The sequence below is a fragment of the Bison bison genome, unplaced genomic scaffold, assembly GCF_000754665.1.
Source record: "Bison bison bison isolate TAMUID 2011002044 unplaced genomic scaffold, Bison_UMD1.0 scf7180017864037, whole genome shotgun sequence".
In the NCBI taxonomy this organism is placed as follows: domain Eukaryota; kingdom Metazoa; phylum Chordata; class Mammalia; order Artiodactyla; family Bovidae; genus Bison; species Bison bison.
In genome coordinates this window covers 8,610,595-8,634,001 of record NW_011494609.1, presented here as the reverse complement: position 1 = coordinate 8,634,001, position 23,407 = coordinate 8,610,595, and the positions used below count along the sequence as shown (strand labels likewise).

The 23,407-nt window shown below is 47.0% G+C and overlaps 1 protein-coding gene across 1 annotated transcript in view; it reads left to right on the top strand.

The window, feature by feature from the left end:
- Positions 1-2,473, top strand: part of UBASH3A (ubiquitin associated and SH3 domain containing A) — a 41,690-nt gene extending 39,217 nt beyond the window's left edge. The window contains exons 13-14 of the mRNA XM_010834929.1: positions 385-491; positions 1,934-2,473. Coding sequence (XP_010833231.1) covers positions 385-491; positions 1,934-2,071 — 245 coding nt within the window. The 3' untranslated portion in view covers positions 2,072-2,473. The remainder of the gene's footprint in view (positions 1-384; positions 492-1,933) is intronic.
- The last annotated feature ends 20,934 nt before the right edge of the window (positions 2,474-23,407 follow it).

Genomic DNA, 23,407 nt, shown 5'->3' with positions numbered 1-23,407 from the left:
ACATGTTGCCCTGGACTCTGAAGGTCCTTCCATAAAGTGAGAGTCCTCTGTGGTCCATTGTGATGACCAGCTGATCAAGCTCAAGTTCACAGGCCTTGTCGACACAGCTCAGAGCATGGCACTGTCCCATCCCTGAAGCTTGAGGGCGGGTATGTCTGCACCCACCCTGTGTGAGGATATGACAGGCTCAGAAGACCTTGCACGCAAACCAGAGGCCAGTTGCCAGTGTTATTAACCTGTTACCAACCATGTCTACCTCCACCCGGGGTTGCCAAGGCCTCGGGGCACCACAAGTTTATTCCACTCGACCACTTTGGGGCCCCTGTCTGATAAGGGGCATCCTCTGTGCCTGCCCTGACTCGGGGTGCTTTCCTTCAACGGCAGGCGTCATCCTGGTCGTGGGCCACAGCTCGGCGCTGGACACCTGCACTCGCCCGCTGCTTGGGCTGCCGCCCCGGGACTGCGCAGACTTCGCCCAGCTCGTGAGAAAGGTACGCGCCCCCTCTTTTCTCTTGGGGCCACGGAAGCAGGCAGCCTGAGGATGTGGGTCCCCACACCCCCTTCTCAGAACAGAAACAAATGTCCTGAACAACCCAGGGCAGCAGGGACACCCCCAACTTGTCCCCTGAGAAGGTGTCCGCTGGCTCTTGTGCAAAGGGTAGCCTCAGGCAGGGGTCTGTCAGAGGATGTCATCTTTATCATCATGGCAGCTTTGGCCATTTGCTGCCAAGTTAATATAAAAAACAAGACAGAGGACTTTTATAATCAGGTCATATGATAAGTCCTTACCACTCTAGTAGTCGAGCACATGGTCCATTTGGTGAGGGTAGGTGCGGGGGTTAAGCAAATTAAGAAAGAAGAGAAAGACCAGTTACTGGGCTGGCTTGCTCTGGGGATGGTGGTGGGTGAGGGGGGAGACTGCAGACAGACAGAAAGCAGCCCCTCCCTCTAGCCTTTGGAGTCATCAAGCCATGGAACATAGGAGCTTGTTGAAGCTGTCAGAGTGCCTGGTGCTGGGCCGGGGTCACGTGTTGTTGTTCAGTTATGAACTCTCTGGACCCCATGGACTGCAGCACACCAGGCTTCCCTGCCTTTCACTATCTCTGGGAGTTTGCTCAGATTCTTGTCCATTGAGTCGGTGATGCCATCCAACCATCTCATCCGCTGTCGTCCCCTTCTCCTCCTGCCCTCAACACATACTGAAAAATCAAGTGGGTGATGGATGTGTAGAGAAGAATAACAAGTGGGCCAACCTGTAGAGCATCACCCAGCAAAGCAGAGATGGCTTTCCTCCCATTGGCAAGACGAAGGAGGCAGGCAAACTCAGGACTCAGCCCTCCCCATTCCCTGCCCCAGAGACCTACTCAGGGATAGACTTGCCCTCTGCCCTTGTCCTTTTCATCAAGTTAATCAGTTGATTGACCGGCCTTGAGGCTGGGAGTGAAGCAGTGCAGACAACGCCTGTGACGAGCGATAGTCTCTGACCAGGTCACGGCACCATTGCCGGCCACAGCTTGTTTGCTGCAGGTGTGGGCAGCAAGGTGTCTCTGAGCCCCAGAGTGGCCTGGGGGCTGCAGAAGAGCAGACCCCTGGCCCAGCCTGGCCCAGCCAGCACCTCTCTTTGCTGTGCAAAGCCCTTGGGTCTCTGAGCCCCTCCCTGCGCTGCCAGGAAAAAATACAGTCCTCCGTCACCCTGAGATGCCATGGCACCCCCAGTTGTGACAGACAGTGAGGTCTGCAGACACTTCCCACTGCTGTGGGAGGGGCGGGGAGTCCCCCTGGGGGCCGCTGTGTTAGATGTTGGTGCCAAGTTCAAGGCCACAGTGCCAGCATGGATGTATCATGCCAGGCTTCAAGGCTGCTGGCTTGAGAACAAGTCTAAAATTGATCAACCTGGTATGGAATATTAATAACTGATTTAACTCTGCTCCAGGTCCCATCTCTGGGTATGTGCTTCTGCGAAGAAAACAAAGAGGAAGGAAAATGGGAGTTGGTGAACCCACCCGTGAAGACGCTGACTCACGGCTCCAACTCTGCGTTTAACTGGAGGAACTGGATCCAGGGCAACTGATGCCACCTCTGTTTGCATGCCTCACATTGGAGAGAAGGGACTCTTGCAGAGGCTGTGAGGCACTGCTATCTTGAAGGGATGGGGGTTTCCCCGAGGTGATTCACAGAAGCACAAAACGCACTTTCAGACACCGGAGTGTTGGTCATCTGCCAACCGCCACCCTGCGAGCTAGGCTGTGGGGACACCATCTTGTACCCTGTGCATCTGCCGTGCCACTTGGCGGGGGATGAGGACCCGTGACTCTGGTTCCAGACCCACCCCAAGCCTGCCCCAGGGAAAATTCCACTTTATATGTTTTTGTCAAGTTCCCAGCTATTTTTCCTTTTTCTGTTTCAATCACTCTTGGGCTGTTTCCACACAGGCTGAAGGAGGTAAAATATTGAATAAAATGGTGCAAGGAAACCACCTACCAGATAAAAACCAGGAACCGAGCTTGGTGTCCACAGACCAGGTATCAGTGACCTGCTGCTGCTATAATGAGTGAGCCCATGGTGGTGGTTAGAGACACAAGTTTTAAACACACATGCATTTACTCTGTTGCAGCCCTGCAGGCCAGCAGTTCTGAAATGGGCCAGAGGAGTACTCTTCTTCCACATCCCTCAGGGAGAGTCTGATTCTGTTTCTCTGGCCTTCAGAGGTGCCCGCACTCCTGGCCCCTGGCACCCTCCTCCATCCTCAAAGGCAGCGGTGGCGCCCCTTCAGATCCCCCTGCTCCTCTACTTACACAGTCACATCACCTTCTGCTGCTGACTCTCCCATCTCCCTTTTGTGAATTCCCTCAGATTACACTGAACCCACCCAACAATCTGAATATCTCCCCATCTCAAGACCCTTAACTTAATTCCACCCGCAAAGTCCCCTTCGTCGTACCATGTGACACAGTCACGGGCCCAGGGATCAGGGCGTGCACCTCTCAGGGGCCACCCTTCAGCCCATCACCCCCCGTGCTCCCAAGCACATTGGGCTATTTATGCAGAGGCCAGGGTGGAAGGCTTGTGACATCCCCTTGGTGCAGGGCTTACTCAGTTTCTCTTTTGCTCCATTTTGATCCAGTGGAGCTGGGAGGAGGGCTTTGAAAAATGGAGGGAGTGGGTCCCGCCCTGACTGTCAGGAGAGAGAAACCAGAGAGGACCCCCACCCAGGCACAGTGAAGCCTCCAGGGATGGTGCAGCCAAGGGTGCTCTGACTTTGAACAAGCTGGTCCAGGCAGTCAATGGAGGGGGCACCCAGGTCCGTCCTCTCACCCCATCCTTGCCCAAGAAGAAGAAATAGCCCTCAGAGTGCTCAGAGGGAGGGCGCAGTCACGCTGAGACACTCTGCTGACCCCAACACCTCTATTCTTTTCTGGATACACCAGTGCCACACTGACATTCCTAATCATGATGGTGAATAAAAATGTCACAAGTCAAGCTCGTGGGATTTACACATTCGCCACTTCTTTGGGGTGGTCCCCAAGACATCTGGGTTCACCCTCTGTGGGCTGAGGCTTCTGGGTCTCATGACCTGAGTGGTGAAGGAGACAAACCACCACCTCCTCCTCACTGGACTACCTGTGGGCGTCTACACCAGACAACAAGATGGGTCTGAACCTCAGAGCTTGAGGTCAAGTATGCAAGGAACACAGTTCTCTTTATATCCTATAATGCTGGTTGACAAGACCTCCTTCTGCAACAAAGGTAGAAAAGCCCTCTTCTGTCATTCTTGACTTCTAGAATGACCCTCAAGTGGGAGGTGGGGGGAGTGGGTGGGAGGCGGCTGGAGCACAGAACTGTGCTGGGGAGGGGTGCAGAGCGAGGTGCCTTTGGAAGTGTTTCATTATTTGGCATAAGTTTTTGGTGAACTAATAAGAAACCAAAAAAAAAAGAAAAAATTTCTGAGCACTTTCTTCTTTCCTTTGGCCCTGCTGGTCCTCGGGGTTCACAAGCCTCATCTGACCCCTGCTGATATCATCTGATATCATCTGGAAACAGACATCCTGTTCCCACAAGCTCCCGCCTCCAACCCTCCCCGCTCCCCACATCATCTCTTCGATGTCTTCACCTATGGACAGGAACAAAACTCGAAAGGAACCCCCCAGCGTGGTTTACTCGCATCCCCGACCCAGCAAACGCTGTCTATGAATCTGGGGGTGTGATGACTGGGATTCTTCCCAGCTGAGCTTTCTCAGAAGAAGGGAGGAGGCTGAAGCTGGAGGAGGAGTTGGCCTAGGGCTGGGTTGCCGAGGAGCCGGGGATCCTGAACTCACACCCGTGATGGAGAAGCACTGAGCCGCAGGTTCTGGGGCCACCAGTCCCTGCAAACACTCTGCTGAGTTTCTCTGAGAAGAAAGACCCGTCACGTTCCGCTAAAGCCAGTCTTATTTTAGAGCCAAATTTCAGACGCTTCAGCTACGAGTTGTGTTGCTGAATCCTGTCTTCCCTTCCCAAAATTCGTTCAGATGAAGTCCTAACCCCAGCACTTGAGAATGGGACTTTTTTTTTTGGGGGGGGGGGACAGGCCTTTAAAGAGGTAATAAAAGTGAAATGCACTCACTGGGGTGGCCCTAACCCAAGATGACCGATGTCCTTATAAGAAGAGGAGATGAGGACCCTGACACACACAGGATGACCACATGAGGACACGGAGCAGACGGCCATCCATATGCCCAGAGAAAGGCCTCAGGAGAACCAGCCCCGCCCACACCTCAGCCTTGGATTCCCAGCCTCCAGAGCGTAAGACTAATTAGCAACTATTTTTTGAGCTGCCCAGCCTATGGCACTTTGTCAAGGCAGCCCCAGGACACTAATACAGAGCGTGAAAAACACTGATACAAATGCCAAAAACAGATGTTTCTGAAGGGCTGGACCAGCCAGAGGCATGCAGTTCCCACAAGGAAGATAATAAATGTCACACCAACCGAACCCACTTAATGCATCCAGATTCATGCATGACCTCTTCTGACTCTTTCTGTACCTATTTTCAAATAGGAAACACAAAGATCTGACTCCCTGTGGGCAGCTCTTACAAGGAATAAAGGCAAGAACCCAGGCCACACAAAGGTCCTCCTGCCCTGGCCCTGGGGAAGAATGAGGTCTGGGGACACTGTGCCGACACCCTGATGTATTTCCCAGAGTCCCCAAGGGAGCATGGGTGCTTGAGGAGGGGTCTGTGGGACACTGCCCTTCTCAGCCCCCAAGTTCATGATGTCTTTGCCAACCTGCCACCTGGAGGAGGGCCAGGCACCCATCTAGGTCATGGCCAGGGCTCCCAGAACCTCTTTGCACAGAGACAAGTTGGGGTTCTCACCTTCTCCCAGGCCCTTTACTACTTGGTCTCAGGGGCTCACAAAGGTCTACAAACAGCTCTAACTGCTCCTCCCACACCATCCATATCAGCGCGAGGAGCCGTGGAAGATGAAGTGGAAACAGAAACATCCTTCCCACCCATGCACGTGCAGAGCCCCCACTCCTTCCAGGCAACTGTCACATGGAAAGCCAATTGTCAGTATTTGCCTGGACCACAAGCCTGGAACCCCATGAAACAGACTGAAATCCTCACACCCCAAGAAGAGAATTCAGCAATGTGGCTGAGTTCAAGGGTGAATTCAGATGGCAATAGCTTTTCTTTATGGCCACATCCTTAGGAGCTATAATGCAGGAAATGTCCTATTTGCACGGCCATGACAGCACAACATAAATGCCTTAGGAATACACTTACAGGACTGGTGAACATAGCTTATCCCTGAGGGACGCAGAGAAGGCTGGGACGGTTCCCACACAGAAAGGAAGATTCAACATCCACAAAGATGCTGTCTCCTAAATGAACCCACAGAGGGATCACAGTCAAATGAAAATTGTAAAAATGACTTTTGAGGGAGATAAGTGGATTTGAAAGTTCACGTGGAATAACAAACATCCCAGGAACAATGAACAAATTCCAAAGAGAGAGATGGGGGGAAGGAAGGGAAGTAACCCCAAGAGACAGTAAACACACTACAGAACTACTGTAGTTAAAACAGTGTGGTCGACATGCTGGATTTCAGGCAGAGAGAGCAGAGCTATAAACAGAATACAGGGGTTTATGTTCCTTAAACTGGGTGATGGGATGACTGGGGGTAATTGGACGGTTAAGTCAGCAATGTTGAGACAATGGGGTCACCATCTGGGGAAAGGAAAGGAAATTTTTTCACTCATTAAAAAAAAAAATCAAATATTTAAATGTAAAAAGTGAAATTGTAGAAGTACTAGAAGATACCCTGTGAGAATTTTTTTTTTTTTTAAGTATTTCAAAGTATGAGGAAAGCCTTTGTAAAACCATGACACAGAAATCTGGAACTGTAAAAGGAAAAAGAGATAAATTCAACTAAAACATTTTTCAAATCTGCTTTGAAAGGCACCTTAAACAAAGTTTAAAAGTACAAGCTGGAAAAGCCATCCGCTCCTCCCTACCGGCAGCCCCTCCTCCCGGGAGCTCTCCTGCTGTCCAACCCTCCCAGCCTCTGCCTTCTGTACCCCAGGGACCCCCATGCCCTGAGCCATGCTCTGCCCTGCTCTGCTGTTTGCTGCCACTTGTTTGTGTGGGCATCACTTGTTTCAGGGAGTGCAGTGGTGACTGGGTGCCAAGTTCATTGTAAGCCAAGGACCTGGGCACAGAGCGGCAACCAGCCACCTCTGAGACAGTGATGCACCTGCAAACCCACTCCATTCACATGGTCCAGGGTTTCCCAGTCTTGGCTCTATTTACACTGGGGAGGGTCCATGGTTTGCTGTGGGGGGTGCCCTGCGCATGGAGGGACATTCAACAGCATCCCCGGTCTAGACCCAGTAAGATGCCAGAAGCACTCCTCCTCCCTATTACGATAACAAAAAAATGTGTGTGTGTGTGTCTGTGTGTGCTTAGCTGCTCAGTCACGTCCGACTCTTTTGCAACTTCAAGGACTGTAGCCTGCCAGGCTCCTCTGTCCATGGGATTCTCCAGGCAAGAATACTGGAATGGGTGGCCATTCTCTTCTCCTGGGGACCTTCCTGACCCAGGGACTGAACCCAGGCCTCCTACATGGCAAGCAGATTCTTTTTACCATCTGAGCCACCAGGGAAGCCCTCCAAATGTCTCTGGACATTGCCAAACGTACCTGGGAGCAAAAGAGCCCTGGTTGAGAACCACTGATGCATTCCTTTGGCAGAGATGCCAAATACCCTGGTCCTGGGTGATGACATATCTAGGCACTCAGGCTCCCCAGGACCCACACAGGTACGCCAGCAGAACCCCTGCTGGGTACACGTGCTACTGTGAGACAGATGTCAGAATGAATAGGACCCTTCTTGAGCAGAGCAGCTTGTGATGATCTGAAGCGCAAGGCTCTGTGAGTTAGTGGACAGAGGAGGCTTAGAGGTGCCCATGAACAGATGTGTGAGTGGCAGGGATATGCTGCTCTGGCAGGGGCCCGAGAACAGCATGGATAAGCTCTGTCCAGCGGCCAGAGCTTTCTGTCCTGGTGGCCAGTCCTGGTGACAGCCCAGCCTTGCTTCTAGTCTTTTAGTGTGTTTGACTGAGTCTTCCAACCAAATTCTAGATCTTTAAAGTCTGTTTGTTTTTTAATTTTTAACTTTGTATTGGAGTATGGTTGATTTACAATGCTGTGGTAGTCTCAGGTGTACAGCAGGTGTACAGCAATGGGATTCAATTATATATATATATCTCCATTCTTTTTCAGATTCTTTTCCCACATGGGTTACCAGAGTATTGAGTGCCCTGTGCTATACAACGTGTCCTTGTTGATTACCTATCTTAAATATAGTAGTATATGTATGTTAATCCCAACCTCATGATTTATCCCTCTCCACCATCTTTCCCCTCTAATAAACATAAGCTTGTTTCCTGAGTCTGTTTCTGTTTTGTAAGTAAGTTCATTTGCTCGCATTTTTAGATTCCACATAAAAGCAATACCATATGAAAGTCTTCCACGAACACCCAAAGGCTGTAGAGTCCTTGGAACTAGCGCATGATCCTAAATCAGAGTAATCTTCTCCTCAGTCCCTCCCTACACTCCCCTCTCTCCAGGCCCCAAGGGCCAGCAGAGAGTGTGGATGCACAAAGATTAACAGAATTGCTTGAAATAGGTTCCATAATGAAGGCGACGTTAATTACTCAACTGTATAAACACCTCCAGCATTGTGTATAAACATTTCCTCCAGCAGGGGAAATGAATGGGGTTCAACGGACCTAGGTGTGAGCTCCAATTCTGTCTTTACTCATGAGATTGAAGACACAATCTCCGTGTGTCCTGGGCTCACCTTTGTGACACAGGGCAACGTCCCTCACTCTGTTCTGGAGGAAGCCTCATTCTCTTACCGGTGGCTGGTGGGGGAGGGGGGGCTGATCTGGAGTGTCTCTGATGTTTGTTAATTTCCGCAGGGCAAATCCTCCTCTCACCTTGGTTGATTCTGAGCCACCACCAGTGTTGAAACAGTTGATTTACAAAGTGCCTGAGAATTTCAAAACCCACTCTCTTGATCTGGTGTGAACCGGCTGAGCCCACCAATGCTCCGTTGGCTTAGTGGGAGGGGCTTCGACCGGCCTGTGGGCACTATCACAGCAAGTGCATCAGGCCGGTGCCCACTTCCTGCGGAGGAAAACCAGTCTCTTTCACAAAGCGGAGGGGGCAGGAGGAAGGGGCCAGATCAGAAGAGACCATGGCCCTGGCCTGGGAGGAAAGACTCAGAAGAGCTGGGGCCAGGGTTTAGAGTGAAATGCTAGCCTCCGGACAGACGTTTGGCTCCTAAGATCCCTCCAAGGTTCTCTCTTTTGGATTCCCAGTCCAGATGGCGACTCTGGCGCCTGCACCCTACCTGGAGGGAGCCTCTCTCCTTGCCTGTACCCAGCCACCCCGTTCAACTGAATGCCGCCTGCTTCCACCCGCCCTGACTTGCTGCCTCCCCCACACAGGAAACGGACACACTTCCTCCGAGGCAAGACAAAGCCAAATACTCCACACGCTGAGTGAACGCTGGGAGGTGGAGGCGTCAAACTACCAACTGAATTTGACATTTAGAGTTTGTAGGTTTTACAAGGCTGCTCCATCACAAAGGGTAATAGGAAGCCAGCTGTGTCTAAAGATCTTTGCAAGTGTCTGCAGAAAATTCCCAGAATCCCTAGCTTCTCATTCCTGTCTGGTTCCAAGGAAATGCCATTTCCAGCTGTTGGGTACCATTTTATTCTAAGACTTCAGCCTCCCAAAAAGCTAGAAACCAAACACACACACACACACACAATCTTCTCAGTGAGGTAAAGATGTCCTGGAAGAAGTCATTCCCCAAATGAATGATCTGGAAATCTCAGATTTCTCCTTCTCCCTCCAAAAATGTCTCTTTCAACTCATAACTCATTATCTTTCATGCTGTTCCATTCACAATAAGATGAGGATCTGTTAGTGCAATAGGCCAAATACTGCAATTTCCAAAGAAACCGTAGCGCAAAAGTGAAAAAATCCCCAAAGAGAGGTGCTCTGAATGAGCCATAGGTAAGCTCTCCCCTAGAACCCTTTATGGAAAGAGAGCCCAGCTTATTTTAGCCGCTGATTTTGGAAAACATGTTTTACTGCCTTCAGTGGTCCTTGAACAAATTTTGCTGTCCTTGGTCTGGGTGCTAACAGAAGGGCAGACACTGTATCCTGGCTCACATCATCATTATTAAAAAGCGGGGATCTCAGAGCTTATAATCTGGGGAAACACAACCAGTCTTTGAGGAAAAGCAAGAAACTCTGAATAAGCCATCTAACATCTTGCTTCTCAAAATTGTGTAAGGATGGACGTCACCTGGGAGCTTGATGGAAATGCAGAGTCTGCATCAAAAGTGAGTGAGTCCTAAAGGTAACTTGTTATGGGACTTGCTTCTCACCATGAATAACTAGAAATCTGGTCTCAAAAATACATGAAATAGAATTTTTTCAAATGTTGGACAAGAGGCAGTGTGAGACTGTGATGACTGAAAAGGAAAACAAACAAACAAACAAAATTAAATGAGCCCTAATATAATTTCAGCTTTCTACCTAGAAGTAATTTATAAACCAGAATTCAGGGAGGGAAATATAAACAGAATCTAGAGATCTTCCAGAGTTGAGTGATGGATGAAGCAGATAGAAATGGTAGGACAAGGAACACAAAAGGAGGGAGACACAGAGAAAGAGGTCTAGAATCTACATGGAGGCTCCCTTGAGTCTCTGGCTGAATTCCCATCTGAGCAAGAGGAGAGAGAAATTCCACCAAGTCAGGCAATGAATGATCACTGAACCATAAGCAAAATACTTCTCAGAGCTTTACATGTGTATGAAACACTTGAGTTCCCCCAGTCAGCATGCAGAACTGCTCACTGAATATGTAAGGCATTCAATAGGGGCCAAAAAAACTTACATGTTAGTGACAAACCTAGATAGTGTATTAAAAAGCAGAGACATCACTTTGCCAGCAAAGTCCATTTAGTCAAAGCTATGGTTTTTCCAGTCGTCATATGTGGATGTGACAGTTGGACCATAAAGAAGGCTGAATGCTGAAGAATTGATGCTTTTGAATTGTGGTGCTGGAGAAGACTCTTGAGGGTCCCTCGGACTGCAGGGAAACCAAACCAGTCAATCCTAAAGGAAATCAACCTGAATATTTATCAGAAAGACTGATGCTAAAGCTGAAGCTCCAATACTTTGGCCACCTGGTGTGAACAGCTGACTCATTGGAAAAGACCCTGATGCTGGGAAAGACTGAGGGCAAGAGAAGAAGAGGGTGACGGAGGATGAGATGGTTGAATAGCATTACTGATTCAATGGACATGAGTTTGAGCCAACTCTGGGAGACAGTGAAGGACAGGGGAGCCTGGCGTGCTGTGGTCCATGGGGTCACACAGAGCCAGATACAGCTTAGCAAACGATCAACAACAACAACAAATCGGGATACCACCCAATAATTTGAACAGGAACATTTAACGTAAAGAATTATGAACTGTAACAGGGGAGTAAGTATAAAAATTGAAAGAGAATACTAAAAAACAACTTAAAGCTGAGGGACGGTATCCAAGAATGGACAACTGTGGGAGGAGGCTTCCTCCCTGTGGCTGGGGTTCAGACCTCACTGGAGACAGTATTTGCAAGTCACTGGGTGCAAAGAACTTTGCTAGATTGTGCAATCCAGAGTTGGTTCACAGCAACCATGGAAACAGGAAACACCCTGCAGGCGCAGATGGACCAAGGCTGGTGAGCCACTGTGCAGAGAGGGACGGGACATTGGAAGTCCACTTGCCAACAGAGTGGCGTGAAGCCTGGTGTCCGTGTCTGGAGGGCCATATCCAGGCGGTGACCAGACTGTGTTCAGCCTTTAAAAAAAAAAAATAATAAGACAACATGCCAGAACCAGAAATAGAAGCTCTTTCCTCCTGAAATTTCCTTCCAGCACCCTCTGCTGACAAAACTTAATATTGTGCTTTTTGAAGAGGAGGAAGAGAAGTGTTAGTCACTCAGTCATGCCCTACTCTTTCCAACCCCATGAACTGAAGACTGCCAGGCTCCTCTGTCCGTGTAGTTTTCCAGGCAAGACTACTGGGATGGGTAGCCAATCCCTTCTCCAGGGGATCTTGCCAACGCAGGGACCAAACTCAGGTCTCTTGCATTGCAGATGGATTCTATACCATCTGAGTCACCTGGGAAGTCCCATTGAAGAGGAGACAGGCTTAAAGCTTCATTACTGCCACACAGGAGAACCACGGGTGGAGCAGGAGCTGAGAGGCAAACAACTGATAAATGGCATGAGTCACACCTTAGCAGTGGGACAAACGCAGAGTAAGAGGACACTTTAGACCTGCTCCAAACAAATATAAAACAAAAACATCAAGCCAGTCTTCAAATATCTTAACTGTGAGACAGAAAAAAACTCCAACTGTCTTCCATGAAGTACAATAAAACCCAGAGCTCAGTATCAAACTGACAATGTCAGACATATAATCGAAAATTACTAGACAGGAATTCAGCCTTTGGTCAAGATGGAATTAGAGGGATTGGCTTTCTTTCCTGCTAGAAATGGAAATATATACATATAACATAATGGTTATTGAGATCTTTTACACCAGGCAACAGAGGACAATGAACTCTGGGAGAGAGACACAAACAAGGTAGGCTGTACAATCGCCTGTCTTACTGCCTGGGGAGAGAGGGTCGGATAACAGTATAGAGAGGGCGAGCCTAGGTAAGCCCAGCAGGCTGCCTGAGTAGATGAGATGGGTGAGAGTTTGTAGTGACAAAGCAGCAGGAATTCACCAGTACCAGACAAGAAAGTTGCACAGAGAGAACTCCAGGGATATGTGGATGGTAAACTTCAGTTATTCAGTGGTACACTTATTTACTTCTTTGGCTGTTTCAAGTCTCAGTTGTGGCACATGGGCTCATTATTGCATCAGTATTCCAAACTTCATTGTGGCACACGATCTCAGGAGTTGTGGCACACAGTCTCAGGAGTTGTGGCACACAGGCTTAGTTCCTCTGCAGCATGTGGGATCCCAGTACTCTGACCAAGGATAGAATCCATGTCCACTGCACTAGAAGGTGGATTCTTAACCACTGGACTACCAGGGAAGTCCCCAACACACTTACTTAAATCAAGTTTCTTCAGATGAAAACTACAATTTTAAAACTGAGGCTTAAAAACACACTGGATAGAATTTATGGTCAATTGGACATTGCAGAAGAAAAGATTGGTAAATGTGACCACATAACAATAAAAACCAACCAAATAAAAACAGAGAAAAATGACTGACAACAAAATAGGACATTGGTGAATTGTAAGAAAATCTTGAGTGGGCTAGTGCATGAAGGACTGGAGTCCTTGAAAGGGAAAGGGGAAAAAATATTTTTGAAAAGCAATGGCTAAAACGTTTCTAAGTCTGATGAAAAGTACAAACCCACAGCCAAGAATTTCAACAAACTCCAAGCACAAGAAATATAATGAAAATTACATGAGAAAAAATATAATCAAATTGTTCAGAACCAGGAATAAATAGAAATCTTAAAAGCAGAAAGAGTAAAATTATACAAAACATACAGAGGCACAAATTTAAGAATGACTGCAGACTTTGTGTCTGAAATAATACAAGTAAGAGGAATGTGGACAAGCATCTATAAGTATTGAAGGAAAACCTGTCAACATAAAGTTCTATACCAAGTGAAAACATGCATTAAAAAAAAAGTGAAATAAAAAGTTTTTCAAATATAAAAAGCTAAAGAAATTTATCACCAGCAAAGCCACATAATAAAAAATATAAAGAAAATTCTTTATCAGAAGGAAATGATGCCAGATGGAAATCTGAATGTATACCCAAAAAATAAAGAACATCTACCATGGTAATTGGATGGATAAGTACATAATATTTATTCCTATTGTTATTTTTGAGACCATGGGATAGAGAGACAAAAATAATAACAATGTAGGATAGGGTTTGTAATATCTGATGAATTAAAATACAGGGTAACAATAGACTGGAAACACGAATAGAAAGATTATATTGTAGGATTCTTATACAACATGGGAACTAGTATACTATCATTTGAAGGCAGACTGTGAGTATTTAAATATGTGTACTACAGACCCTAAAACAATTGCTAAAAAACGAGAAAAATTCATATCTAATATCTAAGTGATAAAGGAACCATAAAAATAATCCAAAAAAAGACAAAAAAGGAGGGAAAAGGCAATAATAGTTGGCTTTAAACCTAACCATGTCAATAATACCAATAAATATCAATAAATAATACCAATAAATATCAATAGTCTAAACATACCAATTAATGTAGTTCCCTGGTGGTCCAGTGGTTAGGACTGGGCACTTTCACTGAAGTTGTCTGGGCTCATTCTCTGGTTGGGGAACTAAGATTCCCCCAGCCACAAGGCATGGTCAAAAGAAATAAATAAAATAAAAAATAAACATACCAGGACTTCCTCGGTGACTCAGTGGTAAATTATCTGCCTGACAATACAGGAGACACAGGTTCAATCCCTGGTCTGGGAAGATCTCATGCTGCGGAGCAACTAAGTCCTTTCACCACAACTTGGTGCTCTAGAGCTTGGGAACTGCAACTGCTGAAATCCTCATGCCCTAGAGCCCATTTCTGCAAGAGAAACCACCACAGTGAGAAGCCCTTGAGCTGCAGCTAAAGAGTAGGCCCCACTCTCTGCAACTAGAGAAGGCCCATAAGCAGTGAAGACCAGAACAGTCATAAATAAATAAAATTATCAAAAAAAAAAAAAGACATACCAATTAAAGGGGCTTCCCTGGTGGCTCAGATGGTAAAGAATCTCACTGCAATGCAGGAGAGCCAAGCTCAGTCCTCCTGAGATCCAGGAAGATCCCCTGGAGGAGGGCATGGCAACCTTCTCCAGTATTCTTGCCTGGAGAATTCCATGAAGAGAGGAGCCTCAAGGGCTACAGTCCATGGGATTGCAATGAGTTGGACATGTTTGAAATGACTTAGCATGCTTGCACACACCAATTAAAAAGCATAGATAAATATATAATCAAGACCTAACTATATGCTACATACATGAAATATCTTTTGTATGTGTTTTTTAACTTATTCTAAATAGAAGAATAGAGAAAGAAATACCATGCTTGCCCTATTCAGAATAAAGCTGGAATGGCTATTTTAATATTAAACATTTCAGAACAGTAGAGTTATTAGCAGAACCCTAGGGTTCAATCCCTGGATTTGGAAGATCCCCTGGAGAAGGAAATGGCAACCCACTCCTGTATTCTTGGGTGGGAAATCCCATGGACACAAGAGCCTGGCGGGCTACAGTCCCTGGGGTCACAAAGAGTCGGATACAACTTAGTGACGAAATAACAAGAGCAACAACCCCTTGGCCACCACCCACCCCTTACTCCCCAGCCCCACTTGCACACACCTCCCTACAATCTGCACTTGAGAGTTATTCAGACACGTGTACACTGTGATGGGATATGGATGGGACACGAGCTACCCATCCTGTGCGTACTCCAAGCAATATTTTGATCACAGTCTCTGTTCTGCAAATCGTGGTCATGGAAAAAGCAAATAGAAGAATCCCTGGAGTAAAATGGCTTATAATTTTATTTCAGTAGTTGGTTTTATTGTGGTGATAAACCTAAAATAGCCCACTTACAATACATTTTATGACTTTAATATAGCTTGTGACTTCATAATTCTGTGACACTTATGAAAAATATATTTATATTAAACTCACAAAAGGCAATACAATCCAGTCATTTAGTGTAAGTTGTTTCACATACTTTAAATAATCTAAATTCTAGAATATTGTTTTCAAATAAATTTATTGTGTTCAGCAGATATGTTCTGGATCGCTGGTGTATAAAAGGAATGTGAGTGGACTTAATCACACAGCTACAGTAATCACTGTTCATCATGGTACATAACCATATTACCTACATTTTCTCATTCAATCCTCAAGGCAACTCTTTGAGATATACAGTGGAAAAAAAAAAAAGTAACATGCAGTGATCATGATGCCAGCTGGCTGTAAGGCTGGTGTCTGAATTCTGGTGCTTGGGACGCATCTGCCTTTGTCCTTACCACCGTGACTCTGAGCCATGTTATAAGTGCCCTAAGACAGTGGTTCTCAAAGTTCGGTCCCTGTGTTAGGAGAAGCACACTGACAGAAACTGGTCACAGTGCCCAGGCACCACAGTAACTATTTGCATGAGTTAGTTTATGACAGGCAGTACTGGTAAGGGACGTTGAATTAATAAGGAATTAATAAGCCACCACCAACCGGAATAACTGGGGAAAGGTCAAAAGGAGACACCTCATGTCCCACCACCTCCCAGAATCCTCCTCGCTGGCATCCATCTTGGCTGAGCAATGCATGGACCACCAGGAAGCACCCTGGGTCAGAATGATTGGCCAGAGACAACCGGAAACTAATCCCATCACCATAAAACCCGAGCACAGGGAAAGAGCAAATGAACCAAGATGGCATGGTCAGGCTCTCTTGTCCCACGGCCTCTCGCTCTTGCCCCTGTTTTGTAAATAATGATTATGTAACAGCAGAGATCCCTTATAGCACTGGGAATGCGTGTCACAAGGTACCCACTTGGTCACAGGCTACCTTGTGCTGTATGCCTGCGTGAGCTCTACCTAGAAAGCAGGGGCGATTGCTGCGCAATTGCGCAAGCTGTGTCTGTTGGGTCAGCCATGGGAGGACAGAAGATAGCTTGTCTATTGCTATGACTGCTGCGTCAGTCAGGAGAGAATAAATGTGTATGCAATTCCTATGGCTCCTTGCGTCTCCTTCCAGCTTCTTAGCCCACACCTTGCCTACCCTGGGTTCAGCAAACAGTGTGAACCCCAAGACAGTTGGCACTGTGAACAGGATCAGCAATACACAGAGACTGTGAGCCACGTGGCAAATCAGTCCTGGGTTCCCTTAACCTACTGCTCTCCACCTGGGTGCCCCTTCCCAATAAAGCCTCTGGCTTCATCAGCACGTGTGTCTCTTCAGACAATTCATTTCTGAATGCTAGACAAGGGCCCCCTTTCGGGCCCTGGCAGGGGTCCCCCTTCCTGCAACACCTGGACCAACAGCACCTGCATCCCCTGAGAACTTGTGACAAACACACTGGCGCCCACCGCAGACTCAGTGAATCAGAAACTCTGGGGTGGAGAAGAGTAATCTGTTTTCACAACCCTCCAGGAGATTCCAGTACACACTTAAGCTTGAGAACCACTGCAGTGAGGGAACTTAGCTTTGTAAAAGAATCCCATTGCAAGTCCATTAGGAAGGCTGGCCCTTTGAGGTTGGTGATCAGGTGTTCATGTCCCATTCTGCCCAGGACCCACCCACCACCTCTCACACCCCCAGCCCTAGAAGAGAACTGAGGCCAGCAGGTCAGATTTGCTCAAAGGCAAGGCACTATATGACAAGAAAATGATCTCATGACGTGACATATATATGCATACATATACATATGCATTCATCATGTATATCATGTATTTATATATGTGCATATTTGTTCCTTGTTACAATTTTGATGAAGAAATAATAAGGTCTTCACTACACGGAAATTCAAAAATGCACACACCACCTTGCAGTCTGAGGCTCTGCACTGCAATGACCCTCTCCCCAGAGAAGCTCCTGGGACCCCATCCACCCTTCATGGGGGCTTCTGGGTGTTTGAGGATACTCCCAAGAGCTCAGTAAAGACTGACCAGTAAGTTCTTCCTGCCAAATTTCTGTTGTGGGAAAATAAATTACTGCATAATTACCCGGATTACAATAATTGTAATCCGGGTAGTTACAATATTGAAATTGTAAAAGCAGTGTTTGGTGAGCCTGCAGGTGGCCAGCTTTGTTTTCACAGGACCAGGATCAACACTTGGTCTTGGCGAGAGGCCCCCTGTGGACTGCCCCCAGGCGGAGGGGAAGGGTGCACAGATTTTTGCTCCCGGATGGGACTCCCAGGGACCCAACGGAAAGTGGGCTGCTTGGGTGGAGTCGTAAGCAAACCACTTATTCCTTTTTTTCTTTAAGTCTCAGAAAAAGAAGACCCTGAATTTAGGGAAGCTAGAGACATAGACGGCATTTCAACTAATGCTCATTTTCTTATCTTCCTCCAGACGTCTGAGGAAGAAGACAGAAGGACAGACGACCAAGAGGAACGCAACCAGCAGCAAGGAGCCTGAAGAACGCATGCGCAACGCCGCTTTCGGGCGGCCTGGGTAGGTGGGGCGGGGCCTGCGCGATAGGGCTGCTAAAACAACTCTTGCCCAAACCTTCAAGGTTGACTGTTGCGTGTCCACGTGGTGCCAGAGTCTGTGGTGAGGGCTGGGTTCGCAGGTGCAGAGCTGGGTGTCTTCTGACCTGTGTGGACCCCGCTGGAAGGTCCGCTCCCCTTCTCCCCGCCAGCCTCGCCCCTCCTCTCCTTTCTCCTTCACTCCTTCGTGTCTCTCCCTTAGGGAAGCCAACCTCTGTTATTAAAGCCTTTCAACACTTGCTGGGAGCAGGTGGCTTTGCAATCTGATGCCTGTTCTGCCCAGGACCCACCCATCACCTCTCACGCCCCCCAGACCTAGAAGAGAGCTGAGGCCAGCAGAGCCCAGTGGTGAAGCACAGGACACCCCCACATACACACTGGAGCGGGGCGGGAGATGGCACCCCCAGGGAGAGGATTACAGGTCCACCTGGTGCCACCAGCAGAGCCTGGGGGGCCACGTGGACGTGGAGTCAGACTACTGGACCCAATGGATGGAAAAACGCCTAGATTTGGCTGGAATGTTTGACACAGTTTCTCTCATCTGGGGTTTACATTTGGCTCAAGCCCTAAGAGGGTGTTTAATAATCTACCAGGTTGACTTATTGAATCCTGAACATGGGTGGTTTAGAATTAATGAGGTAAAACTGCTTGAAATCCCTGGCCTGCTGTGCAGAACAGAGGCCAAAGGCTCGGGGAAATAGAACTGTGGAAATGGGTCTGCTGTTTGCAGCTGACTCAGCCAGCCCCTAATTGCAGCCCTCTCCCCAGAAGCCAGATGGCAAAAAAAAAAAAAAAGCATCCTTAAGGAGCTCTGGGGGTCTGTCCTCTCCAAGCTGGAAGTGAAGTTGGGGGCTTAATTCCCCATCTTGGTGGGAATAATGGGGCCCCCAGGAAGAGGGCAGTGCCCAACCACCAGGGAGGAGGCCCAGGGAGAGCAGGGCAACCGTGTTGCTGGCTCCTTGCTCACAGGGTCCCTAGACAGGAAAGAGATGCCTGCCTGCTACGTCCTGCTCAGCAGATGAAGGCTTGGAAATCCCAGGACTGCAGCCCAGTTCCTGGCCCTCAGTCAGTTCCCTCCACCCCTCAGGATGGTCCTTTGTTGGGTGTGCCCTCCAATGACCCTGTTTTGAAAGAACCATCTGTTTCTCTCTGAGATCCTGATCTCAGAGGGCTGTGCACTCATGGCCTTTCATCTCAGTGGGGCTGATGGTCATTCCACAAGCAATTATTTAAAAATTCATCAGGAAGTTCTCCTGACCACAAAGACAATCCAGCTGAAACGGAAACCAAAATTCAAGTAAGGAGTGAAAAAAATGGGTTTTGATTTAGACTCTGGCTTGATAAACTAAAAATTATGAACATGGGTTAGTCTTATCTGGTGTTTACCTAAAGGTAAATTAGGCAAAATTGCATTTCTGCTCAAATTCTTGGAATAAGGAATAAGCCAAAGTGAGCGATGGCAGTGGAGTGCTCATAATGGTTCTGGTAAAGTTTTATGAGAGCATCACATCATCATAGATCCTGTGACTGACCAACAGAATATGTGCACCAACGTGATCCTTTTAGCAGAAATATTTGGCCTGTGATTTTTCCCAAGAGCTCTTCATTCTCCTCTGAATTAAGCTGCTGTGTTTTGAAGGCCTTGTTATGTCTCCTTTGTTGATGGTCTCCCTTGCGTGCTAAGTCGCTTCAGTCATGTCTGACTCTTTGCAGCCCCATGGACTGTAGTCTGCCAGGCTCCTCTGTCCATGGATTTCTCCAGGCAAGAATACTGGAGTGGGTTGCCATGCCCTCTTCCAGGCGGTCTTATACCCGATTGTAATTCAGTCTAACTTTGCCAGCACCTCTCCCAGTAGTTTTGTTTGTGATTTGAGCAGTCCTCCAACATTAGTCAATTCCATGAAATCTTATGTCTTTTGCAAGACTGGAATTTTCACTTTGGCATCTGTTGGCAGTATTGTATTGCAGAAAATTTGACAGTCAGAAAAACTGACTGCCAGAAGTGTGGGCATGATGGTCAAAGACGGAAAGGTGCCAGCACTGCCCAGGGCTCGGTGTTGAGTGAGGAAGCCTTCTTTCGGTGGCCAGTGCATTGGCTAACATGGTCAAGGAAGCCAGACTGCTCTTGCTTCACTGTGTAACAGGGGATCCTAGGAACAAGCGCCCCACTCCAAGCCCCACCTCCAGCACACTGCCTGGCAGGCAACTGGCTTTCAGGAAATACTTGCTGGATGAATGAATTGAAAATTATGGGAAAGGCATAAAGAAAAACAAAAGAGGGCTAGAAGACAGGACATTAAGGAGGGGTCTAGAAGAAAGCAGGTCAAAGGAGGCCTTTGTGAAGAGGTAGAAGGTAAAAACGAAATAGTAGAAAATATATAAATTGGTCTCTGTTCCATGCACACGGTTCCTGAAACCCTGTCATTTTCTAGGTGGTCAAACAACTAGGAGCATCACTGTTCTGATGTTTGGTCCTTGACCCCAGGTCTTGACACAGAGCTCCTAAATCCCTTGGAATTTTCTGGGTGATGGGAGGGTCTTTTGTTCCAATCAGATGACTCTGGGTGGCTCCTGAATGGGAGCTGATCTTACCAGAAAGACCAGCCAGGATGAGAAGCTTGGAGTTTTCAGCCCCTGCTCCCCACAGTTCTCCAGAGATGGGATGGGAGCTGGAAATGGAGTTAATGATTGATGGTGCTTATGTGAGGAAGCCTCCATAAAATCCCAACAGGATGAGGTTTGAGGCTCTTCCAGTTGGTTCTTCTGGAGCCGATGCACCCCAATTCCATGGGTTCAGAAGCTCTTGTGCTCAGGAGCCTCTGTACCTGTTCCTCTGGGTGTTTATCTGCTTCTCTTATCTCATTCTTTAATAAATTGGTAAATGTGCTTCCCTGAGTCCTGTGAGCGGTTCTTGAAAGTTATTGCATCCAGAAGGGAGGTGGGTCATGGATGCCTCTGATTTGCAGCAACATCAGACAGAAGTTGTGGGTCAGCTGGGGACCCACTCCTGGCCTTTGGCATCTGCTGGAGGGCCGGGCAGTCTCGTGGGACTGAGTCCTTACCCTGTGGGGTCGGATGCTGTCTCTGGTGGCAGATGATGACTTTGACCCAGGGCAGTGGTAGCCACATAGAGCAACTGGATGCCAAACAGCACTCCTCTGATCTCAAGAGCCAGAGGACCAAGTTCAGGGCCACCGCAACTGCTGGAAGGTGAGCAGAGACTCCAGGAGCAGAAAAAGCCAGAAAGGAGGAGCCTCAAATTCTGTAGATACATCTGCCCAAATTAGATCCATCAGAATTTTGAAGTTCTTCTCATCAAGGATGGTCAGGAAAATAAAGAAGCAAGCCACAGACTGAAAGAAAACATGTCTGATGGAGGGTTAAATCCAAAGAGATAAGAACTTTTAAAAATAAAAAAAATGAGACAAGCCAATTTAAAAAACTGGGAAAATATTGAACAACATTTAACAAAGAGTGATATGTAAATATCCAGTAAACCCATGAATAAATGCTCAGTATCTCAGATGGTAAAGAATCTGCCTACAATGTGGGAGACCTGGGTTCAATCCCTGGGTCAGGAAGATTCCCTTGGAGAAGGGAATGGCTATCCACTCCAGTATTCTTGCCCGGAGAATTCCATGGACAGAAAAGCCTGGCAGGCCACGGTTCATGGGATCACAAAGAGTCAGACACAAATGAGCGACTAACACACACAGACATTGTTAATATTAGCTAAAAGGGGAAAAATTGATGAAATTTACATACAGAGTGTGGATTGAGAGGATCATATCAAATTATATACAGGTGAAATTTCCTGATTATGATCTTTATACTGTGGTTATGTAAGAGAATGTCCTTGCTTTTACAGAATACACTGAAATACTTAGGCATATCTTACATTCAAATGGTTCTGAAAACATAAACACTGTATACATATATTCACACATGTGTATATACATTTATATACATACTATTCTCTTTTTTTATCTCTAAAACAAATAGAGCAAGGTGTAAGTAATTGCTGATCTTGGGTAAGGAGTATACAGGAGTTCCTTTTACTATTCTTGCAGTGTTTTTGCAAATTTAAAGTTACACCAAAATAAATTATGAAAACATGGAGGAAAGTGTACTGAAATTTTCAAGGACTAATGGAGTTGTGTCCACAGGACCAGAAGTTAGCATGCAGAACTACCCCTGGCCAAAGATGCATCGGTTTCATCATGATAAAGAATAAGAATTGTGGCAGATAAATATATCATATCCATGAAAATCCATGAGTCCTTGATGACTGCTCAAAAAGAGAGGTCCAGAACAAACCAGTCTGTTACCATTTAAAGCACTTATTAAACTAACGTCTATTAAACTAATGTCTTATTTTAATTGGTAATTCAAAGGAAACAATTGAGTATTTACCCTGTCTTCCCAGGGTGACTGTATTGGAAACCAAATAAATGCATATTTTACAGCCTGATAAATGCAGAAGGATCAGTTGAGTTAGAAAAACCATTTTTAAAACTAACTGGAGTGGCCTGAATGGTGGCCCCAAACATAGCAGGTCCTAATCCCTGGAAGGACTGTTTATTGGAAGGACTGATGCTGAAGCTGAAGCTCCAGTACTTTGGCCACCTGATGTGAAGAGCCAATTCATTGAAAAAGACCTTGGTGCTGGAAAAGACTGAGGGCAGGAGCAGAAGGGGCCAACAGAGAATGAGATGGTTAGATAGTATCACAGACACAATGGACATGAATTTGAGCAAGCTCCAGGAGATAATGAAGGACAGGGGAGCCTGGCATGCTGCAGTCCATGGGGTCACAAAGAGTCAGACACAACTGAACAACAACAACACAATCCCTGGAATCTGTGAATGGTATCTCATTCGGAACAAGGATCTTTGCAGATGTCATTAAAGATTTTGAGCTGGGGAGATGATCCTGGATCCTGATCCCAGATCTAATTTGAGAGCCCCAAATCTAATCACATGTGTCCTTGTAAGACAGACAAAGGAAGGTTTGATGCAGCATCAACATGGTGATGTGGCCACGAATCAAAGGACATGGGAGCCACCAGGAGCTGAAGCAGCAGGAAAGATGCGCCCCACCACTACCACCACCTCCCAGAGCCTCTAAGGGAGCACAGCCCTGCTGAGACCTCAGTTTGGGATGTCTGGCCTCCAGGGCTGTGGGAGAATACATTTTAGTCGTTTATGAGTGAGGATGTGCTCAGTCATGTCTGATTTTTAGGGACCTCATGGACTGTAGCTGATAGCTTATGGTGAACGATGTCGGATTCATGATCTCCGAAGATCTGGCTTCGGGATCAGGGACCAGGCTTGATCACCCAAGAGCTTTTGTGTAGCAGAGTTTTATTAAAGTGAGAAAGCTTCTGACATAGACATCAGAAGGGGGACGGAGAGTGCCTCCCTTGCTGCTAGTCTTAGCAAGTGAGCTATATCTTTTTCAATTGGTTATTAACAATAAGTCAAAAGAATGTCTCAAGGTTGTAAAGATCTTAACAGACCTACTCCCACAATTTACATTTTAAGATAACAGAATTAGAACTTACAATAGAAAGATCTTACC